This window comes from Ambystoma mexicanum, chromosome 8 (assembly GCF_040938575.1).
Source record: "Ambystoma mexicanum isolate Mex_15411 chromosome 8, UKY_AmexF1_1, whole genome shotgun sequence".
In the NCBI taxonomy this organism is placed as follows: Eukaryota; Metazoa; Chordata; class Amphibia; order Caudata; family Ambystomatidae; genus Ambystoma; species Ambystoma mexicanum.
The window spans coordinates 17,739,368-17,762,483 of NC_090929.1; the positions used below are offsets into that span (position 1 = coordinate 17,739,368).

General features: G+C 46.8%; 1 protein-coding gene across 10 annotated transcripts in view; it reads right to left on the reverse strand.

The window, feature by feature from the left end:
- The window catches only part of DNM1 (dynamin 1), a 1,028,058-nt gene that overhangs the window by 41,531 nt on the left and 963,411 nt on the right, over window positions 1–23,116 (reverse strand). For all 10 annotated transcript variants that reach the window (XM_069609157.1, XM_069609159.1, XM_069609155.1 and 7 more), the window contains one exon: window positions 8,291–8,532. In XM_069609157.1, coding sequence (XP_069465258.1) covers window positions 8,291–8,532 — 242 coding nt within the window. The remainder of the gene's footprint in view (window positions 1–8,290; window positions 8,533–23,116) is intronic.

The window sequence follows — 23,116 nt, forward strand, 5'->3', positions numbered from 1 at the left end:
GCACACGATAACAACCGACAGATGGGTATTGCATGTGGTCAAGTACGGCCACCTGCCAGAGTTCAACAAACCACCACCAAATATCCCACTGTTAAAAACCTCCACACCGCATCTAAAGGTGCTGAAACAAGAAATAAAGCAAATGTTAGCAAACAATGCAATACAAAAGGTACCCTGACAGCTATGGGGTACGGGGGTTTACTCGCAATATTTTGTAGTGCAAAAGCCAGACAAAAAGTGGCGCAGAGTACTGGATCTGCACAAACTGCAGCGCTTCAAAATGATCACTGTACAACAAGCCATATGGGCGGTGCAGCCGCATGATTTCCTAGCACCTCGGGGCCTAAAAGAAGAGTATTTCCACGTATCAGTGCACCGGAAACATCGAAAGTACCTGGTTTTACAGTAGCAGGTCAGCACTATCAATTCCAAGTGCTCCCATTCGGATTAAAATCAGCATTGCAAATGTTTACCAAGTGCCTGGCACCAGTCGCGGCAGCTCTCCAAAAGAGGGGGCATTACGTCTATCCATATCTAGACGATTGACTGGTGCGAGCACAGAACAACGCAGTAGCTCACGCATCCATTGCAGAAACAAAGCTCTTGTTGGAGCAGCTGGAATTGGAGATAAACTCTGACAAATCCTCTCTGTGACCATCCAAAAGCCTTGTTTTTCAGGGGGTTCACTACCCAACGGCCAGTCCAGGTCCGTCCCTCCGAAGACAAAATACGCACACTCAATTAGCTGGTACTCCTTTTCAAACCAGGGAAATGGTTAGCAGTCAGAAAGTGCCTGGGCCTGCTAGGAACGATGGCCTCCTGTATTCCTCTCATACCGCATTGCAGGCTAAACATGTATCCTCTACAGGAGTTCCTCGCCAACAGGTAGTCCCAGATCACAGGATTGTGTGACGACAAACTACAAATTACACCAAAACTCACATGCCAACTACAGTGGTGGGCGAACACAGACAACATCACTGGTTTCAAGACCCCATACCGCGCAACACTTTGGTAACAGAGGTCTCACTATCCGGCTGGGGAGCGCATTTGAGCTCTCTCCACAATAAGGGCAAATGGACAGCAGAAGAAGCCAGTCTACATATAAATGTATTAGAGCTGAGAGTGGTCGACTGGGCCTAAAATCCTTTCTACCAGTGCTCAAAGTTTCCACTGTTCGGGTCTTGACCGACAACACCACAACCATGTACTACCTCAGGAAGCAAGGGGGGTGGGGGGGGGCGAGGTCTCCAACCCTATCCCAGGAGGCACACAAGATTTATCCAAGAAGATAACGCTACAAGTTTTTCTCTTGTCAGGGATAAACGACAAGGTGGCAGACATCCTGAGCAGGGCAACCAGCCAGTGCCACGAGTGGGAACTATGCGACAACCATCTCAAGCACATATTTACTCAGTGGGGGCACCCAAAACTCGGTCTGTTCGCAACAAGGCAGAACACAAAATATGCACAATTTGCCTGCAGGATGCAGCAGGAAGGGTCGATGGGAAAGAGGTTATCATTCCTGTGGAATGTTCTCTTCACCTACGTCTACCCACCATTTCCAATCATCCGCAAAGTGATACAGATGATTCAGGCATGCCCACGCACTGTGATACTAAGAGCCCCGACTGGCCAAAAAAACAAACATGGTACTCTGACCTTCTGCACATGTCCGCTGCACATGTCCGCAGTCAAGCAGACCCTTCTCCACAATCGAGCCAACATAATATCCCAAAACCATGGAAAGGTGTTGCTTCACAACCCGCAGTAACTCAAGTTGACCGTGTGGCTGAGTTTGGACACCTAAATTTATCATAAAGATGCGCAGACATTGTAAAGTCAGAACAGGCTCCAGCTACAAATCGCTCCTATCAAAGCAAGTGGAAAAGATTCTGTAGCTAGTGCGCAAGGCAAGCAAACATTCAACCACTCTCGGCAAGCCCAGAGGCTATCCTGCCATATCTCTTATCATTAGCCCAAGTAGGGCTCTCTCATTCCTCAATTAAGGTGCACCTGGCCGCCATCTCTAGGTACAACAGGAAAAGGGGAAAGAGGCCCCTCTTCAGTGATCGACTGCTCAAGCACTTCCTCAGAGGATTGTTCAGAATTTTTCCCCCCAGTAAAAAGGTTTCCACCACAATGCAATCTCAACATTGCCCTTGCAGGACTCATGAGAGCACCATTCGAGCCATTATTGACAACACACCTCAAATTTCTTTCGTGGAATGTGGCATTCCTCATAGCCATTACATCAGTGAGAAAGGTTTCTGAATTGCAAGCGCTGACGGTCACAGAGCCATACCTGCGCTATTACAAAGACAAAGTGGTCCTTACAACCAACCTGCACTTTATACCAAAGGTGCCATCTGAATTCCATAAACACGCATCGGTTACACTACTCGTTTTCTTCGAAGGAGCAGATACCCCGGCGCAGATTGCGCTGCACTCCTCAGACGTTAAAAGAATGCTAAAATACTATCTACACAGGACAAAGTCCTCAAGGAATTCCGCTCAACTATTTCTCGCTTACGGACATCCAAGCAAGGGAAAGGCGATCTCTAAGCAAGGAATGGCAAGATGGATATCCTCCACCATCTCCTTCTGTCACACAAAAGTGAGCAAACCATTAACTGGACCCGCCCAGGCCCACTGAACAAGAGTCCTGCAGAATCCGTTCAAATAAGGTAGGCTTTTTTCCTGTTAATTGCATCCATTTAAAAACATACTTCTTTAAAATCTGTTCACAATACCCAAAGGGAAAAATTCAAAGGCAGTTGGGAACAAATGAGTAATAAAGTTCTAAACAGAAAAGATAGTCCCCAAGTGAACCATTTAGAAGTCTGACTTGATTGAGGTTTGTAAACCACGCAATAAATGAGAGAAAAGGCTGTAGTGGGGTAAGTCAAATAAAAACAAATTAATCTGACATAAACGAGGCAGGCATATACAAATTATACCCTTTTACCTATAAACTGTTAGGTCCCACATGGACTGGGGGTATTTCATTTCCCCAAGATGAAAACAAAAATTAATTTGACAATATACACAAAACTGGTATCTGGTCATTGCATCGAAAGCAATACCATTGAATGCCTTTCCATCTAAAAAATATCTTAGAAAAAAAATCATAGAATGCATGTTTTTTAAAGGTAAAGGGTTTAGTTTCATTTTAATGGGTTTTAAAGGCTAAAAAACTGGGGGTTAGGGGAAACCCCCCATTAAAAAAAAAAGAAAAACAAAGCATTTGATGCAATTTTTTTCTATGCATTATGTACAGCATAATACAAAGTAAAAATAAACATGAAAAACAACAAGGAAAAGAAGATTCAGTTGCCACAAAAAGTAAGGAGCTACATACTAGAGGTCCCATTGGTGGGGACAAAAAGCACTCAAAAGGAGGGCCATGGGATACAAAATAGACACCTAATTTTTCTTTATTTTAATTGTAAAAAGTTAACCGAGGATTCCCAGCCTGACAATGGGGAATGTTCATAGCATTTGATAAGGTGGACAGAGCCCTGCTGTGGGGTGTGCTCAGGACTATGGACTGCCCGGAGGAGTTGGTAAAGGTGTTACAGATCATTCACGAAAAGCACCTACGCTTGTGTTAGATTTGGGGAACAAGGCCAATGTAAACATATTTGAGTTAGTGTTAGGAGTACGCCAGGGATGCATGGTCACCCCAGTGCTTTTTGCCCTCTATATTCTCTATATTAATGGACTCTCCCGGGCCCTGGTGGAAACTAACGCTGACTTTAGCAGGGTGGGTGGATTTCAGCTCCCAGTATTAGGTTATGAGGATGATATGGATCTCATTGCTCGGACCCCCAGAGCTTTACAACATCTGGTGGATGCCTAGACCCTGTTCATGTCTAATCTTATGTTGACAGTGAACACAAAGAAATGTGCAGTAAGGGCTTGTTCGGGCAGCAGTAGTAGACTGCCAAAGATGTGAAAAATGTGGAGTGGTGGTGAATTAATCACCAGGGTGGATAGCTTTGACTATCTTGGAGTCACCTTCAGTGAAAACCGGCGTGGGGACCGGTCACATAGAGAAACAGTGTCTGAGAATGAGGCAGGCCCTGGGGGGCTTGTCTCATTTCCAGTACATGTGTTCGGGGCAACCGATCAAGCTGATCCTGGAGGTATATAGAGCCCAAACAAAGGCTGCCACCAATTAGGGTGCCGCACTGTAGGATATAGAAAAGGTCACCCAAACTGAAACCATAGATAATACCTTCCTAAAAAAATTGCTTGGCTTACCGTACTCAGCACCAAATTCCGTACTCATTTGGAACTTGGCAGGCCTCACATTGATGATGAGTGGCAGATGGCTACTGTGGCGCATTGGTTAGCGGTATGGTCAAATCCGAAAGCCACTCTAACCCATATGATCATTAGAGCCTTGACGACCAGCCTGTCAAAATCTAAAATACCATGGCTATCCTACATTTATAAATGCATTTTTCAGCTGAATGCTCAGAATCTCCAATGCCCTCTTGCTCTCTTTCTACCGAACACGGTAAAAAAATGTAAGCAATTGTTTAAGAAATTCCTTGTGTCAAATAGAGAAACCTCTGGGGTTAGGGTTAAGGCTAATAGAAAGCATATGACTATCTCTGGTGCAGAGGGCATCCAATCATATCTTCTGCACAGCCATAGGCCTTCTGATTGCTGGGCATTGACTCGGGCACGCTTCAATTCCTTATGATTTAGGATGCGCACAAAGAACTGGCTAAGTATGGAACAGTCAGCAGTTTGTCTGTGCTGTGATTGGCCAGAGGAGGATCTTTTACATTTGGTAATGTTCTGCCCATCTTATCAGGACATAAGAAAAATGACAATTGTGCCTTTGCTTAAAAACGCAGGGTTTGGTCAGGTTAGACCTGCTTTGATTTTTTTGTTGCGCGCGGAAACTATCCCAGTGGCCTGGGGTTGCGTAGAATTTTTAAGAAAAGCCTGGTACCGAAAGGAAAAAATTGCTTAGAAGATGAGATAACACATGCACTTTCTTTTATTATGTAATTTTAATGTTTTTAAACTGCTCTGTATGAATTTTGTTCTACTGGAACTGTCTTTTTTCTTAATCCATTGCTGAACATTGTAATCATTTTCTGTGTATTATTTGTAAATTCGGTTTATGGATTTTTTTCGGAATAAACTTAGCTAATGATGAATCTATGAAAGATAACAATGCTGGAGGAATGGAGAAATGGAGTATAAACGTATCCCTTCTGTAACATCAACTGCAACCCTGTGTACATTCCTTGTGGTGCATGTATTTTCTGTGTAGCCTCCTTGTGCCCCCAGCTGTCTTTGTGTAATTTACATGAGCCGCTCATGTCCCATACCTCCTCCTGGTTCTCCAGTACAACCGCATATGGGGTGCTGCGAGAGGGGTATGTGGAGCGGAGGTGTTCCCTGCCCGCATGTTTGGTATTTTTGGCATTGGGTGTTGCAGGGGTGTTCCCCGCTTCCTCAATATGGGAGGCGGGGGACCAGGGGAAAGCAAAAGGGGGAAAAGAAAAGGGAACCCTGCGGCATCAGATCCGACCCACGTTAGAGGGACGAATCTGATGCCGCAGGGGACCTGGAGGCGAGCAAGCAGGCAAGTAGGGAAGGGGGTGGGTGCATTTGGGTTAAATGTGAAGAGGATTGGGGTTGTTTCTTCGTCTCGTAATTGTTCGAGTGCAAACAGATTTATTTCCAACAGTTTGCCGCAAACAATTATCAGACAAACAAATAACCCCAAACCGTGAGAGGGAGTTGATGAGAGACTCAGGGGGCCAGTGTGAGCCACACGCACCATGAAATGACCGCTGGAGGTGGTACTGGGGGATTCCTGAAGGGTCTCCCTCCCTTTGCCCAGTCTGTGGCAGCCCGCCAGCCGGAATGCACACACATACCTGTCCCTCCAGCAAGCCTCACAGAGCGCTCCACCCAGTTTGCAAAGAACGGCTTGCAAATTAGACCAGGATTCCAAACAAACAAACAGGAATCAGGTATTCAGATAACAGCACACAAGGAGATAAGGGAGAGCCAAGTCCACACACATTTCCCAGGCAGATCACCAGCTCAATAAGCAGCCATGCCACATTTTCCTTATTCTGATAGTGTGGGCAGACGACCTAAACATGTAGAAAACTCCCCTTATCTGGCGTTAAGGAGGGAATGGCAGGCGGTGGGCACAACGGCCCAGGGCCTGGCAAGGCCAGTGTGACCCAGGAAGGAACAGGAAAGCCAGTCATGTTGCTTATTACTGCAATCACCCCATTACCCACAGTATAAAAGGCAGCCAGTTTCCAGTAGCTTTGTGGGAGAGGGCAGCATTCCTGGTGTTGCAGAGACAAAGAAGAGTAATAGCGAGGAGGCGGAATGATTAAGAAGCAGAGGGAGAGAGGGAAAGGTTCAAGTTGGCGTGGGGAAATTAATATTAATATCAGGAGGAGTAAAGAGTTCACAAAGGTCCAAGCCAACAGGAACAAAGTATATAGGACCACAATAAAGAGAACCAACATTAGCCAAGCTAACAGGGCCCAAGGGCAGGTGACAGGACCAGTGGGGCCTGGGCTGGAGGGAAGTGAGGCACAGGTGCAGAGCAAGTGGCAAACCGTGTAGACCCAGGCAAATAAAACTGGAAGTGCTCAGAGGGCAGGAAAGCGATAGAAATGTGAGAGTGAGAAAGAGGGAGGACTTTCCTTGCTGCTTTAAGTCGCAGAGAGAGGACTGACAAAGTCTACCCAGAAGGATCTGTGTGAGGGGAGGGTGAGAAGAATTCACACCTGTACAGTTGTGATACCCGTAGGGCAGGAGGGTTCCCAGAGGGCCTGCCCAGAGCAACATCAATGACCAGGCCTTCCCAGCTGGCGAAAGGCATTGGTCCAACGCAAAGGAGAATGGCAGCAGACCTCAACCCAGGACACAGCTGGCCAATACTTCACTCACTGGAACAAAGCAGTTGACTGGATTACTTCAATCAAAAAAATGAAACCTTCGAGAGCTGAGTTCTGAGGAAACTAGCCAGGGTGTGGAAGCCCCAAAGACTCTGAGAGACACTTGCCTGGGCAAAGAAGCCCAGAGAAAGGTTGTGTTACATAGGGATTTGGCTCAGAACATCAGAACTTCCAGACAAGGTTTTGAAACACTTCTCCATCCCTGCTTCACTGTGCCGCTAGAATCACCCTCTTCTGTTGGATTTCCTTCCTGAGGTTAGGCCATCCACCAACCCATCCTGTTTTTTGTGATATAATATAATGTGTTCAAATTTCCCTGTTGGTGTTTGTATTTTGTGGTCTCCTACTCGTGACACCACCTTAAGGACTCCACTGTTATTGTGTAACCTTGTGTTCGGTGCTGACTTTGTTGGCCCACCTAGTGGTGCATGGTAACTCTCCCTTTACTTCTCTGCTGGCCCTGTGTAACTTTGGTAGGGCCCTCAATGACCCCTCTTCCTCCTATGATCTTGCCATATTGTACAACTACATCAAAATCCTGACGCGCAAATGACATTTTGGAATATTTGCATGGAAGATAGCCCCTGTTTCTGTTCCCACACTGTCCTACTTCCAGAAATCTATTCCCTGACCTCACTCTGCACACAGCCAATGGTGGCCCTATCTTGCTTGTGTTATGGTGGCTGTTCCTGCTCTCCATTGTTCTGTCCCTGATTATCCAAATCCTCATGCTGGCGTCATACTCCTCAACCATTCTCCCTCAACATACACCTGGCACACCCCGCTTAGCTACCATCCCCGTTATCCTGTCACTGGTCTCACAACACGTGCCGTTATAGCATTCCATCCCGGGGCACCCAGTGTAACATCTCCCGACAAAGCCCAGTCACAATATCCTGCACATTCCCTGTCCCACTCTTATGAATATTCCCTGATCTCTCTGCTATGGGAAGACTGGAGCAGGTAAGCTGCGAGCACAGCGGCACATAGAAAGTGTTAAAAGGACCAATGCATTAACAAAGAAGCTGTTCAAGTGGTTGCGCCGTACGAACCTGCACCCTGTGCTACCCTCAAGCTGAGGTTTTGCTTGACCAGCTTGCTGCATCACATGGCAAAGGGTTTGGTTTTCAGATTCATGCCTGCAGTGACCTCTACCAACAGAGGTTTGTCTCATGGAGGAGAGGGCTTCAGATTCATGCCTGCAGTGACCTCTACCAACAGAGGTTTGTCTCATGGAGGAGAGGGCTAAAGTGCGCTCTTTGGGAAATTAGCTGCATAGAGAAGTCCTTTTACAACACCAGAGAAACCCAAGAGTATTACCCTGAGTTCTTTACCTGCGACCCGATTGCATGCCCTGCACCTGAAGCCATGAGTCATCCACAGGTGGGGGCATGGGGGTGCTGATGGTGGTGGTGTTAATGTCCCCGGTGATAATCAGAGCTTCCTTCAGGGCGTGGTACATGCGCAGCATCTCGTCTCGTCGCTGAGCCTGCTCTGCCGACTCCTCCATTAGCGTGTTCTGGTCACCACATGAGTACAGATTTGCCAGCAGGTCTGAATGGATGAAATCCTTTGTCTGCAGAGAAAGAAGATGCCATGAGATCGCAAGAAACTCAAGCAGGGCCAAGCTCACCTTTAATAGGGAATGCCAAAGGTGCAGAATCAGTAAAAGGATTACCAGAAATAGGATAGGGTGCCGAGACATTAGAATCAGCAGACAGAGGAGAACCTGCACTCAGGGGACAAGGGTGCGTCTATGGGATGTATAAAACACAAGCCTAGCTGATGGCTGCAGTACATTGGGGGTAAGGGAGGTGACAAGGAATAAGAGAAAGGCTTGCCCTGATGCTCTCCTCTGTTCGGACGCAGCTGAAAACCTTTAGCATTATTTGAGAACCTACAGCTATTGTCATCGCATTGAACTACGCCCACAAAATGTTCCTTTAATTGGTGCATATTGCACATTAAGTCCCAATCTTCAGTTGGTAGCCATGAGAGCACCACACCTGAGCAGGAACCCCTTAGATTACCACCAAGACTTCCCCAGCTGACCAGTGCACATACCTGAGGAGATGAAGGAACACTGGCCACTGATGATTCAGCTCCCACCATCCACTGTGGAGCCCAGTCCCACAATACATGTTCCTGTCAGGATTAAGGGGTTGTTTTGCTCCTCGTTCCTACTTGGTAAACAGAAAAGTGCAACTCCGTTCTGACTCGGGCTAGAGGCCCCTAACTAAAGGAGAAAGGAAAGAAGCTCCATTTTCCCTAAGGTCTATGATCACTATATTGATTCGGCACTCCATGCGAGATACCACACCACAGAAACCACGGAGGTAGAAAAACAGTTTCACTGCAACTTCATTCCTGACAGACTTGCTTAGTTTACCCCTTGTCAGGAAGAAAGCTTGCATCAGCTATGAAGGCTTCGGGTCCTTCTCAACCATCAAAGAACAAATGAAGTAACAGAATAAATAGTAGCAGACATCCTGGAAAAATAACGCTCGCAAAAACCAGAAAAAGGATCCAAACTGCCCTTTCACATGCCAGCTACTATACACCCAAACGCAAAGCAATGTAGGCCTGACGGATCTTCAATGTTTCCTCGAGAAAATCTGTTTGAGGCCCATTTGCTCAAACTAGCCTTTTTAAGCACATTTCAAAGCAACGGATATGTGGTGTGAGAACCCTCACAACCACCCCCCAACATCCCTCCCACCATAATAAATACCTAAATCTACCCCTCGCTCCCATTTATATTTGCTTGAAATGTGTTAAAAAAAGGCGAACGAATGGGCTTGTGAGAAATTGGGAGAAATTGGATCAGTTAGGGCCTGAACTCAGTGGTCTGCTGTATTGACCCTGGCGTATGACATTTCCCTACCCACTCAAGAACGGGTGAATTCTGTGGAGTCCATAGGAAGTCATACCTGTTGAGACGTATCCAGCACCCACGTCTAGGGGTGAGAAGAGTCCAGTGGACCAAGGCACAGACTTAGACAGAAGGAGGAAGAAGCTGCAGATGAGCTGCAATGGGTAACAATGATCTCCAGCATTCCAGCTCCCCAAACCGCTTTCAGCTACCAAGTCCTACAAGACTTGCCCTGGCTGACTTAAGAACAGGAACATTGCACTCTGTGCAGGACGCATGTGTGAATCAAGAGCAGGGCCTAAGTGGAAGTGCCCAGGCGGAACGGAACATTGCGCTCTGTGCAGGACGCATGTGTGAATCAAGAGCAGGGCCCAGGCGGAATGGAACATTGCGCTCTGTGCAGGACGCATGTGTGAATCAAGAGCAGGGCCCAAGTGGAAGTGCCCAGGCGGAACAGAACATTGCTCAAGATAGCCTTGGACTTGTAGCGCATGACCACTTAGCGGGTCATTGCAAGTTGGGCAGTAGTGGTGAATCTGGTGGTATTTGCAGGAGATGACTGAATTTACTCTCTGACCATTTTAGGCTTCTGATAAATACCGGCGGTCTTATTCCACAGCAATACTGCTGGTGGTGCTGGTCCAAGTCAACCTTTTGCAAAGTCTGCCTATTTTTACCCCAGAGGCGAAGATGTAAAGTTTAAAGTGGACCCACCAGTTTTTTAACCTGTTTGTACTCTACAAAAGGATAAAGTGGAGGCTCTTCCCTTCAATACAGTAACACATGTTTTGAGAATAGGCTATTTAATGCATTAAAGGATTAGAACAGACCCTTTTGTGCATAAGGAAATGTACAGTAGTTATGTTAACCACGACTGTACATTATCCATGTCCACCTTCACATTGAAGACAGGAATCGATAAAAAAAAGATGGAGAAGCTACATTTTATGTCTACCAGTGGCGGAGGTTGTATCCCTGGAATACCTGGCTGTATTCCAGGATACCACCTTTGCCAGGTAAGGACTGAATTGGGCAGACTTTCTGAGATACCACCTTCCTTTGGCGGTTTTTCTCTTATGAAAATCTGGCCAACTCTTAATGATATCCCTTGGTTTTATAAATTGGCAAATGCTTATCAATCTTTCCTATTATTATTGCCACATTAGATCTACCACTATTGGCTATTTTCTTATGGCCAAATAAATACTTGTGTTCATAAGAGTGCCAGCCTCTTTCCTTTCCTTCACAATAACCATGTACCTATTCCACTCCCGCCGCTCGCAAGCGGTTCCTGACCTTTTGTATAGTTCATTCTCAGTGCTTGCCTGTACAGCTTCCAATAAAGTGCCTTTGAAGGATCACCTTGCCTGGAGTATTCAGACACCGGTGTGTGTCCAGCATGTCCTTATATTTACATTCATATCTGCCACGGCTCTGGCTAGGTGGCTAGGATGCTTTCCTCTCTCTTTTTAGAGCTATATTATAACCACTGTATCCTATAGTCTTCTTGTACTCACCAAAGTAATCTGGCTTTTGTTTTCATGTTACTACACCAGCAGTCATTTTGTCCTTTCCTTAGAGACCTTCAATTTCCTTAAATTATAACATTTTCCTGTTCTTTTCAACCGTCCTTCCTCCCTCATTTTTTTAATGCTACATCCATACATAAAAATACAATTTTTAAACCATGATGTCCATCTGCTGAAGCGGATTTAAACAGAAAAAATCGGTCAATATTTAATTAATAGAGAAGAACAAGTTACTTCTTACCTGGTAACATTCTTTCGATGGGATGTTCCTCTGACGTATTCCTTATCTTTGATAATTCGTCTCCAGCTTGCTGGCCCCGGAAAATATTTTCAGCAGAGGACGCTGCACATCGACGTCCGTCAAGTTGGTGTACCTCGACAGCCACCGTATCAGCGCCAACGTCACCATGCCCATAAATAGCCAAACGCAGCGTCCGTTGCTCAGTTCTGTTTTGTAGCATAAGATAAGTCATGCCTGAATTGGCTATTGACCTTGAAGGAGCGTAAAATGCAACCACAAGGGAAGTATTACTGCTGGGATGGATGGGAGGGGCGATAAGGAATATGTCGGAGGAACATCCCATCGAAAGAACGTTACAAGGTAAGAAGTAACTTGTTCTTCGAAGGGATTGTGTCCTCCGACGTATTCCTTATCTTTGATAGACTCCCATAGCAGTGTTGTGTAATTGGAGGTGGGAGTAAAAACCCCATGTTTCCTTTTAGGGATGAACAGAATGTAATACTTCTTTGCCAAACCTAGTCTCTTGACTAGAGGAGGAATCCAGGTTGTAAAATCTTGTGAAGGTATGTGCGGACGACCATGTGGCAGCCGCACATATATCTCGAACCGGAACCCCTCTTTGGAGGACCGAAGAGGCTGCGATACCCCTGGTTGAATGAGCCCTAAGATTTTGAGGAGGCTCTTTCCCTGCTAGTTTGTAACATTCCAGAATGGCCAAAATAATCCATCTGGAAATGGTCTGTTTTGTTATCGGTAGTCCCAATTTGTGCCCTGAGTAACCTACGAACAGTTGGTCTGCTTGCCTAATCCTAGCAACTCTGCTGATGTAAAAGCATAAAGCCCGCCTTGGGTCCAGCCTGTGTAGCCTTTCTTCCTCTTTCCCCGGATGGGGAGGAGGATAGAATGAAGGTAATATAATTTTCTGAGTGATGTGGAATTCAGAAACCACCTTTTGGAGGAAATTAGGCTTCACCTGTAGGACAACTTTGTCTTTATGAAAAATTGTATTAGGGGGTTTACAAGATAGAGCTTGTAATTCGCTCACCCTTCTAGCAGATGTTAGTGCCACTAATAAGACAGTTTTAAGGGTGAGAAATCTTAGCGAACAAGAGTGGAGTGGTTCGAAAGGAGTACCCATCAGGAAATTTAAGACTAAATTTAAGTCCCATAAGGGAACTTGGAATGGTCTTGGAGGATAGACATTAGTAAAACCCTTTAGAAATTGTATTACTAAGGGTAATTCGAAATACGATGGCTCCTCTGCAGTGCGCTTGAAGATCGATAGAGCTGCGAGATAGCCCTTGATAGTGCCAAATTGAAGGCCTGAATTTGCCAATTAGAGTAGAAAGGATAACACCGTTGGTGTACCACATGAAAAGGGGTCAATATTCTCTTCTCTACACCATCTGCAAAATTTGTTCCAACGGCAGCGGTATAAAGACTTTGTTGCTGGCCTTCTGGCCGAAAGCAACACCTCCATAATGTCATCAGGGAGGTCCCAATCCTTGTATCTCAACCTTTCCGAAGCCAAGTGTGAAGGTTGAGGGTTCTGATGTCTGGATGGAGAACCTGACCTCCCTTCTGTGAGAGAAGATTCTCCTTGAGTGGAAGGCTAATTGGAGGGCAGATGGACATGTCCAGAAGGTCCGGGTACAATTAGGATCATGGTCCTCCGGAATCTTCTCAACCTCCTTGAACAAAACAGATCACACTTCCTGTTGGTACTGGTGGCGAACAGATCCACTTGAGGGGTTCCCCAAAGGGCGAAGATCTCCTGAAGGACTTCCTGAGCTAGTTTCCACTTGTGGGAGACTGTACCCTGCCTGCTCAGAGCGTCCGCCGTCAAGTTCTTCTCCCCGGCTTGGTGAACTGCCGATAGAGAGATTCCTTCTTGAATTGCCCAAAACCAGAGCTGCATTGCCTCTCTGCACAGTGGCAGTGATCCCACGCCTCCTCTTTTGTTGAGGTAGTGCATGGCCACTGTGTTGTCTGTCATTATCAGGACATGTTTTCCCTGTACTGAAGGTAGGAAAGCTTTCAGAGCTAGTCTGATGGCTCTCAGCTCCAATAGGTTGATGTGCAGTCTGGACTCCGATGGAGACCAACGACCACTGATGGTCAAGTCGTTGGCATGGGCTCCCCACCCCGTGAGTGAGGCGTCCGTGACTACTGTTATCTCCGGCCATGGTTGCCAAAACAGTTCTCCTTTCAAAATGTTCTCTCAATAAACCCACCATTGAAGGTCTCGGGCTACCTTGTCCGGAATCCGAAGGAGATCTGTCATTTTTCCTGAGAACTGCGACCACTGGGTTCTTAGTGCCCACTGCAGAGATCTCATTCTCAGGCGAGCCTCTGGCACAAGAAAGATGCAGGATGCCATGAGGCCTAGCAACCTCAAAAAGTCGAAGGTTGGGAGATTTTGGGCATTTTGAAACTTGGTGACCATCTGCAGAATATCTTGAGCCCTCACCTCTGGTGGCGATGCTTTTCCCAGAGAAGTGTCCAGGACCGCTACGATGAACTGGAGCCTCTGTGATGGTATCATCTGTGACTTCTTTAAATTGAGGGAGAAGCCCAGTTTGTGAAGGAAGTGGCAGACATAATCTAGCTGGATCTGAGCTTGTTCTGAAGGTACAGCCCTGATCAGCCAATCGTCCAGGTAGGGGTAGACGTGAATCCCTCCCTTACTTAGACTTGCCGCCACTACCGACATTAACTTGGTGAAGACCATCAGGGCAGAGGTCAGCCCAAATGGCAGAACTCGAAATTGATAATGAGAGCCGCCAATTGCGAACCTCAGGTATTTCCTGTGTTTGAGATGGATTGGCATATGGAAATAAGCATCCTGGAGGTCCAGAGATACCAGCCGTCCTGGAGCTGGAGGGCCTGAAGGATCTGAGAGAGAGTCACCATCTTGAACTTGTCCTTCCTGAGTCCAAGTCCAAGATAGGTCTCAGTCCTCCGTCTTTCTTCGGGATGAGAAAGTAGGGGGAGTACCAGCCCTTGTTCCTCTCCGCTACAGGTACCGGTTCTATGGCACCTTTCTCTAGCAGGTCTACAATTTCCTGCAAGAGGAGCGGATCTGGGACTTTCAGAGAGCTGTTCCCCGGTGGATGACTCTGAGGGATGCGTAGAAAAGGCAGGCAGTAACCTTGGGCAACTGTCTCCAATGTTACTGTCAGGCAGTGTTACTGTCCGCATCTGACGTAATAGCCTGCCATTCCGTCAGATGTTGAGTTAACCTGGTGTCTTGTGAGGAGAGTCCTCAGAGCGGTTTGGAGGAGGCTGATGCAGATGCCGAGGGTAAAGAGGTACCTGCTGCTGCTGCGTCTTTTGTATTTTTAACCCGTGGACCTTGGGTGAATTTTTTCGGACCCCTTTGAACCGGCTGTCCCCTGCCTCTTCCGAATGCAGAATAGAAGCGAAAGGACTTACCTCTCCAAGAGGTTCCTGAGGGGCGATATGGTGTCTGACGGATTACAGCTCCCAGGGATTTTGCTGATGCCTTTGATGTTTGAAGCTTTTCTAAACTGTCATCCGCCTTCTTACCAAACAAGGAAGAGCCGTCAAAGGGCATATTCAAGAGTCTGCTTTACACATCTGGAGCAAAACCAGACTTTTGCAACCAAGCAAATCTCCGGGTTGTTGTACTTGCCGCCATGGCCCTGCTGATGCTGTCAGCAGAATCGATGCCAGTCTGAAGGGATTCGCACATTGCGTCCTTACCATCCTTAATTGATGTTGAGGAACGCTTCTCTTTCTTCTCCCTCCGGGAGGCAGTCAGCCGCTGATGAAGCACACTCCCAAAGTGTGTGGCTGAACCTTACAAGCGTACAAGTAGCATTGATGGATTTCAACGCCATGCTACATGCAGAAAATACTTTGTTTTGGCATAGAATCATATCTCTTGTCATCCCTGTCCTGTGGAACAGTAGGGTAAGCCGATTTACTACCTGATGAAGTTGCTGCCTGTTAGGCAGAAACCTGTGCAGTTCCCTTAGGGACCACTGCAAAAGATTTAGGACTACAGGTGGTTGGCAGTAAACCCAATTGGTAGCAGTCTGTACCACCCAGATTTACCTGGTAGCTGTGGCTGAGCAGTCAGACTTCTCTCAAGATGAGTTAGGCAGTATATAGAGTATACAGAATAGGTACAGAGATACAGTAGCACAGGCAAACACTGACCAGAGCTTTGGTGTAAAAGTATATAATTATTTATTAAAAGACACACTTGTAAATTACACTAGCACACAAAGAGGTAAGTAATTTCAACACACAGTCACTATTATATATATACAACCCTCATTACTTATTAGACAAGTCTTAATAAGAAACACCACTTATTTTCAGACAGAGGTGAGCGCTTAACATAAGATGGCACTCCAATAAGTTATAGAAAAAGGGAGGGAAAAGGCAAAGTTATGAAAGCACACAAATTTCAATACTTTTCTAAGAACCACAGTGAGGCAGGTTAGGCAAAGTCTACTGGAGAGCAAGGAAGTTCAAATGCCAGACCCACTCTTAGAGAGAGCAAGCGAAATGTGTCCAGGATCACACAGTGGGGTTATGCCCAAAGAGTCTTTGTAGATAGTTCATAAAAGATTGAAATCAAGTCAGGAAAAGTTAGTTAACAGGCCCCAGGCTAACCCAGGTTAGAAAGTTGAGGATTTACTGTCACCCTGAACGATCTGTCGCAAGGGAAGCCAGGCGGGACACAGTACCTGATAATGGGAAGAACGCTCCAGCGGGGGCAGTTGTTCCTGGCAGCGGGTGCAAGTCGGAGTTTCGTCCAGAGGAAGAGGAGGTCTCGACGTGGAGGAAAGATGAAGGTTGTTGCACTGCCAGGTAAGAAACCAGCCACAGAGTTTCCCGGTTACAAGGTACTACCCTTTTCTTTGCGGTAGTGGTGAACCGTGGTATTCTGGTTGCCGGCGTGCTTGGCACGGGCAAGGCGGCCATGAGATGGTCCAGAAAGGCGAAAAGACGGGCAAACTGGTTATCCCCACCAGTCAAAGGAAGAAGACTCCCCGGGTTGGAGATCTCCTCTGTCGCCGGGAAAAGTGGTGTCGTCGTTGCAGGTCAGCTCGGCTTCTCCCTCCTCAGATTCTTTAGGTCCTGTGGCGACTTCTGAAGTTCCAGTCCCCAAGGCCCTGCTTTTATGCAGAAAACCCCCATTCATTCAGCCTAGCTGTCACTCAAACATGCTAAGTGGTGAGCCGGGCGACTCAGTCCGGGGTGCCTAAACCCCCTCCCTCACCCCCTGTGGTACCCAGACAGAGTGGCACCACTTTTGGAGGCTTCTGTGGAGAAGCCCGCCAAAAAGTGGAACAAAGGGCTGGACTTGGGTTGGATTCACAGAAGCAAACGCCATTTTGGAACCAAGTTTCGGCAAAAAATACCAACCGGTGAATTTATATTAAATGAATAAATCGGCGGTATGTTCGAGGCTATATTAAAAAGTGGTAGCCTCGAACAATGGGAAAATCCCATAGGAATATATTTGCGGTCGAATATAAAAAGTAGTATCCACTGCCACCAGCCAAAACTCGGTCGGAGGGGGACTGGACAGTGCCCCCTCAAACAACAGACCCCGGGGCAATCGAATTGCCCTGACCAGTACGTCCACAATATGATGGTTTGCACTGGTTCTGTTCACAAGTTGAGACTAGTAAAGCCAATGGTGACTTTACATGCCCTGGGAGACAGTAGTCAGTCCCAGGTTATGGAGTCTATGTTTGGGGGTCGCTACGACACCCCTGGGTTACAGCACGGAGGGTGCAGTGTAACCCACATACCAAAAACACATGAAGCCCTATAAGGACCCCATAGCCCATAAAACACATACAAAGTCAAAGGAACACCTCAAATCATGTCTAAGAGTGGGAGAAAAAGAATCTCACTCTTAGCAGGAGAAAAAAATAAACCCCAAAAATCCAGCAAAGCTGCTGGGGACTCACTAGGTTTGGGAAATTAGCCTTTACAGAGAATTCTCCCTAACACTGCCTGAACAACCAGACTCTCCGGAGTTGGGTGTTTGGATAAATATTCAGGGTCAGCAGTAGACACCCTATACTTGGCTGATAATTTTTTGTTAACCGCCGGGATAACCTCAGGGGTTTCCCAGTTTGCCAATATTTTCTTTTGTAATGCCGCATGAAATGGCACCACAGGATCCTCCTGTGGACCTTTAACCAAAATGTCTGTGAGGTCGTCTTGCTGAAAAGCAGGTGAAGGTGTAGACCACCCCATAAATTCTATTATCCTTGCCATCAAGGTTCTATAAGGGGTTTCAGCATGTTCATGTTTCAGCATGTTCCCCTGGGTCTGGTTTGGCAAATTCCACTTCTGGATAACTGTCAACCCACTTGCTTCATGTAAGGATTCATGGAGGTCCTTAAACCTACCTTCCTCAGAGGTAAATTCCTCTGGTACAGGAGTTGCAGATCCCTGCAACTCAAAAGGTCTCTCCTGATCCGAATTCTCCCCTTCCTCATAAATAGATGCTAAGGCTCTGGAATTATCAGATCTTGGAAATGGTATAAATCCCATTTCCAGAGCAGAAGGGGCCAAATTCGTCCTAATTGGCTGAGAAAAGGTCAATGTCGTCAACGCGGACGTTTAAGGCTTCGAAGTCATCGAAAAAGGCATCGAGAAGGTTGGTAGAGGCTTCAAGGAACTCGAGAGTATCGGAATTCTACTCGAGGTTGTCAACGACATTCTCGTGATCGAGGCTCAGGGTATGGCCACTGGCTGTGAGGTGGCCATGGGTTTGTCGAATCGACTGACCTGTGCGTCGAACAACCCTTCGATAATGGCGTCGAAAGACACCAATCTATGCGTCGAAGGGATCTTCGACGACGGCGTCAAAGACGCGACCTTGCCTTTACTCGAGGGTTCGTGGCGCTCTCGAGTAGCTTCTTTCGCCAGGTGCTGCGACTCGCAGCATTTTGATTTTTTGGCTCTTTCACCCAGGGTATTACCCTCAGCTGTCTTCGAGGCGGTCGAGGCCGCTTTCTGGAAGACGCTAAGCATCTTTTTCCTGAATTACTCCCACTCAGCCTGAGAGCTATGTTTTGTGGGGCAGGAGACCCTTTTCGGGGAAACGGAAGAAGAAGACTAGGAAGGGGATCTTCGCCGTCTCTTTTTTGAATGCTTAGATCTCGAAGAGTGATGGGAACTGCTTCGAGATCTAGAACGAGAATGTCTTTCGTGATGGTGACGAGACGAATGTCTCGACTCCGCCGAGAAACTTTTGAAGAAGTTTTAACTGCCTTACCTCTCTCAAGCTTCCCCTTACACTCCTTCAAGGCTTTCGCCGTCATGGACATGCAGTCCTCGCACTCTGAACAATGGTGCTCGACTCCCAGGCACCACAAACAGATCCTGTGAGGATCCGTCAACATTTTCTTTCCACAGTCTCAACATTTTCTGAAGCCGGACCGTGGAGTCGTCGGTTCGGATGAGGAAGCCATCGAGTACGAGTCGGTATTCATGAGGAATAATGAAGTATATATGACTGAAGAACTGAGCAACGATATTCCGAGTCCCCAAGAAGCGCGGAAAAATGGAACTGAGGAAAGGATGCTGCGCCTGGCTATTAATGGGCATGGTGACGTCGGCGCCAATACGGTAGCTGTCGAGGGACACCAACTCGACGGACGTCGATGCGCAGAGCCCTCTGCTGAAAAAAATTTCCGAGGCCGGCAAGCTGGAGACGAATTATAAAAGATAAGGAATACGTCGGAGGACACAATCCCTTCGAAAGAATTGTTACGCAACAAAGAACTGACACCATTGTTATTGATTCGTTACATGTGAAATCTAAACACAAGACTTTACCCCATATCTTAAACTTCACACCATTTAATCTGTCCCTCTGTGCAAGTGTCCGCACATGGCACATGGCTGGCTGTATTTGCTATTTGGGTTGGTGGCAAACAGTTTTTTAAACTAGTGTGGACAGTCTGTTGTACCTGAAACAAATAGGAGAAGTACTGCACAACATGTGCAGTGGCCATCTTAGCCTAGTGCTCAAAGATGACCTAGATGGACCTCAAAAGAGATATTGGCTAATTACTATTTCTTGCTTCTCCATCATGGGAATTGAACATGATTCTAGAGAAACTAGAAAGTATTTCTTTTGAGCCAATGCACAGGTCAGACTTGCATCTTCCCTTGCAGGCAGCGTTCCTAGGGCCATAATTTCAGGCAGGTTCCTTGGTGGGTTATAGGCTCTCTATAATTATCATACTCTATTTAGACGTTACCATAGTGACTACTGTATCCCAGTCCATTGCCCACTTTCCTCCAAACTCATGGGATACATTCCTGAGGAAGGTGACAGGAGCGGAGCATGTAACAATTCATAACAGGCACTTTAAGGGGGATGGAGGGAAGGCCCAAGGCAGGAAAGTGGACTATGGATTAGGAGAACAGTAGTCTCTATGGGGAGTAACTTTTTCGTACACTTATGTCCTGTCCCCTTTCCTCCATACTCATTGGACAATATAATCCATCTGGGTCGCCTTGTGCGGCATCCGCTCGTTGGCTTTCCACTGCCGCTCTGCCACTGCTGCAGTCCCCCGCCCCACCTGAGCGGATGGCGCAGCTCTCCCACTCCTGTGACCACAGGTTGGGAGGGACCTGCCTGCATGTACTCTGGCACCCTTAGGGTTGTCAGGGGTCGGGGTCCCTCCTTCCTCTTGCAGGTCCTGGGGAGGCGCTGTCACAAACTATAGTGCTGGCTGTAATACTAATAGAAGGCATGTAGGGTGGCACACGTGGCTCTTCCAGAGGCCACAGATCTTTGGAATTCTACAAAAGGCACTTTAACCATGACCTAAAGAGCATGTAACCCTTTGGGCAGTTTGTTATTTCTGAGTAAATATCATTCAATAATAAATGACACAAGGGCTATGAGGGCTATGGCAGATTTAACAGCGTGTGTACCTGACTGAGAACCCCAGTGGGTTATCAGTACATTATTGAATGTCCTGACTGCTTTGGTCTTCTCAAAATAGCATTTTAAAAGTCTGTTCCGATCTAAACTCTTTTCTAGTCTTGCAGTGATTTCTCATAAAACAGGCAAAGAGTTTATTCACAAGGTTGGCACTTATTACCCACAAGGTGGGTGGCTGTTTTTTTCCCAGTAGTTATTAGGGTTCTCAGTCAAACATTTTGGGCTCTAGCATGTGAGCATATGTTTGGAGTGTATCTCTTATTTACCCTTTGACTTACACATTTTTAGGAGCAAAGAACTTCTAAAATCCAAGATGGTGAGGAAAGTCAAGAGCGGGCACAGGCTTGTGACCTGTCACTCAGGCATTATGTAACACTTACATGTGCTAGAACTGCCTTTCATTCTTTGTGTGATTTGGGAGAAATGTCCTTGGCGGCCACAGCCCTGATGAGAAGAGACCTTTCTGTGGGCTAAATGTGGTTTACAGAATTTAACCATGCACCCTCTTCGTGGGACAGATTCCTGAAACTTGGGTGGGGTTCTCTATAGCGTTTTTGGGGCACTCGCCATTCTCAAAGGAATAAACTTGAACTACAGTCACCCTCCTTGAGCAAATGACGAGCGTGGGAACATTCGATGCGCATGGGCTAAGTGTGGACACTATTTCCTTTTGAGCAGCCTTCATCCTGTTTTCAGGCAAGAAATTAACTGAAAGTGTGTAGCACAATTCTGCACATACCCAAAAGGCTGTCACTGATCTGCCTCCCCGGCCATTGCTACGCTTCCCTGACCTTGTCAAGTGGGTTAGCTCCACCACGCATGCTCATGGCTCCGTACAGTTCTTTCATCATCAGTCAGTGTTCCCCTCAAGGTAAAAGAGCACAGTGTACAGGGGGGAACTCTGATCCATAGTAGGAGGGGATTTGCATTCTCAGAGCTCAGATCACTCCTCAGTAAAGACAGAATGGAAAATAAGACCTTCATGTATGGGCAAATGGGTATTTGTGCAAAAAGGAACTAATCAATGATTCTTGTAAAAGGCTATATTATACTTAAAACATTCTTATAATAGTTTGTTAGAGTTAATGAAAGCTAGAAAAGGTGTTTGGTTATAGTTGTAGCGAATTATACATTAAGAATAGAATTGTAGCCGCTCCAGTAGCACTCAAGGAAGAGACTCCCGGAACCAAGTCACAAGGGAATGTTTTAAGATAAACATTTAAGTGAACATTTCAAGCAACCTACAGAGATTCTCTTTCAGTAAAGGATTTCAATTTCTTCTTAAATTAAAAGCAACTCTCTCTGACAATTAGTGACGGCACTTAGCTGCAGATATGTTCTGAGTGGGTGGTTCATTAGCTATGGGAGTATGGCGAACATTTGAGGTAGAAATTAACCTGGGATTTTTCTCCTGATAGTTCGAGACACTGATGAGTGTTTGGCTTCTTATTTTGTCCACTTCCCTGTTCCCTCGAGGAGTGTTGTGTGTGCAGCAAGATGCTCAAATCTGTTGCATACTGAATTGTTGTGGGGATCTGTGGGGCTAGCAGCTCCTTCGGAAGTACACCAGCTGTGACCTATGCGACGATTCCCAGGATGTCGTCACTGCTTCCGGAGGGGGAGCCCCTTCCCATGAGGCCAGGGAGGTGAGGCCGCTACGCGAAAGTCCTCGTGAGGGTGGTACTCAGCGGGTGGGTCTTATGGGAGGGGAAATCCCCTTTGGGACCAGTGATGACCATACAGGGGGAACACAGCATCCCTATCATTCCCCCGCCTCTCTATCACCTTCTCCCTCTCCACTCTTACCCTCCTATGCCATGGATCTCTGTGTAACGTAACTAGAAAGTACTGAGACAAGGAGGATCCCTAGTGAGTTACAAGATCAGAATTTAATCAGTACTGGGACGAGGAGGGGGTGTGGAGCAATACCAAGTACCTATCAGAACCATGTTGCCCATTCTAGTGGTTCTCAACAGCTGATTGGAAGAAGCCGTGTTAAAAGGTCGGCAGCCATGGTGGAGCGGTCCCAGGCTGATAAACAGGAAGCAGGCATTGCAGAGCCGCCAGCTGACCGAAGGAAGCAGAGGAAGCCCTACGGTATGTGCACAAGACGGCCCAGGAACATCGCAGATCATGAAATAAGGTACGCTGATGAATGGCCAGAGACAGTGGGAACAGGCAGATAAGCCTAAAGAGCCATGAATGGGTCTGGGACCTCTATCCATATAAAGAGAATACTATTTGAAAGAACTTTGAACCAAGTTTGGTGAAACACTGCTGGTAACCGGCTGTGCGAGTCTGGGACCTGCATCCATATAAGTGAACTATGAGTGTGACTTACAAGAAATACAGTATTTTGCAGGCACGTAAACAGAGTCTGTATATGACACCACAGCTTGGGTAGTGCATGCCAAGCTATTCCTTCTTCATCGCCGTACCTGGTGGGAAGAAACCCGGTCTGCCAACCAGGGTCAGGGACCCACCACAGCTTGGGGAGTGCATCCAAAACTATTCTTCTTCGTCACAGTATCTGGTGGGCGGAACCAGGTCTGCCAACCA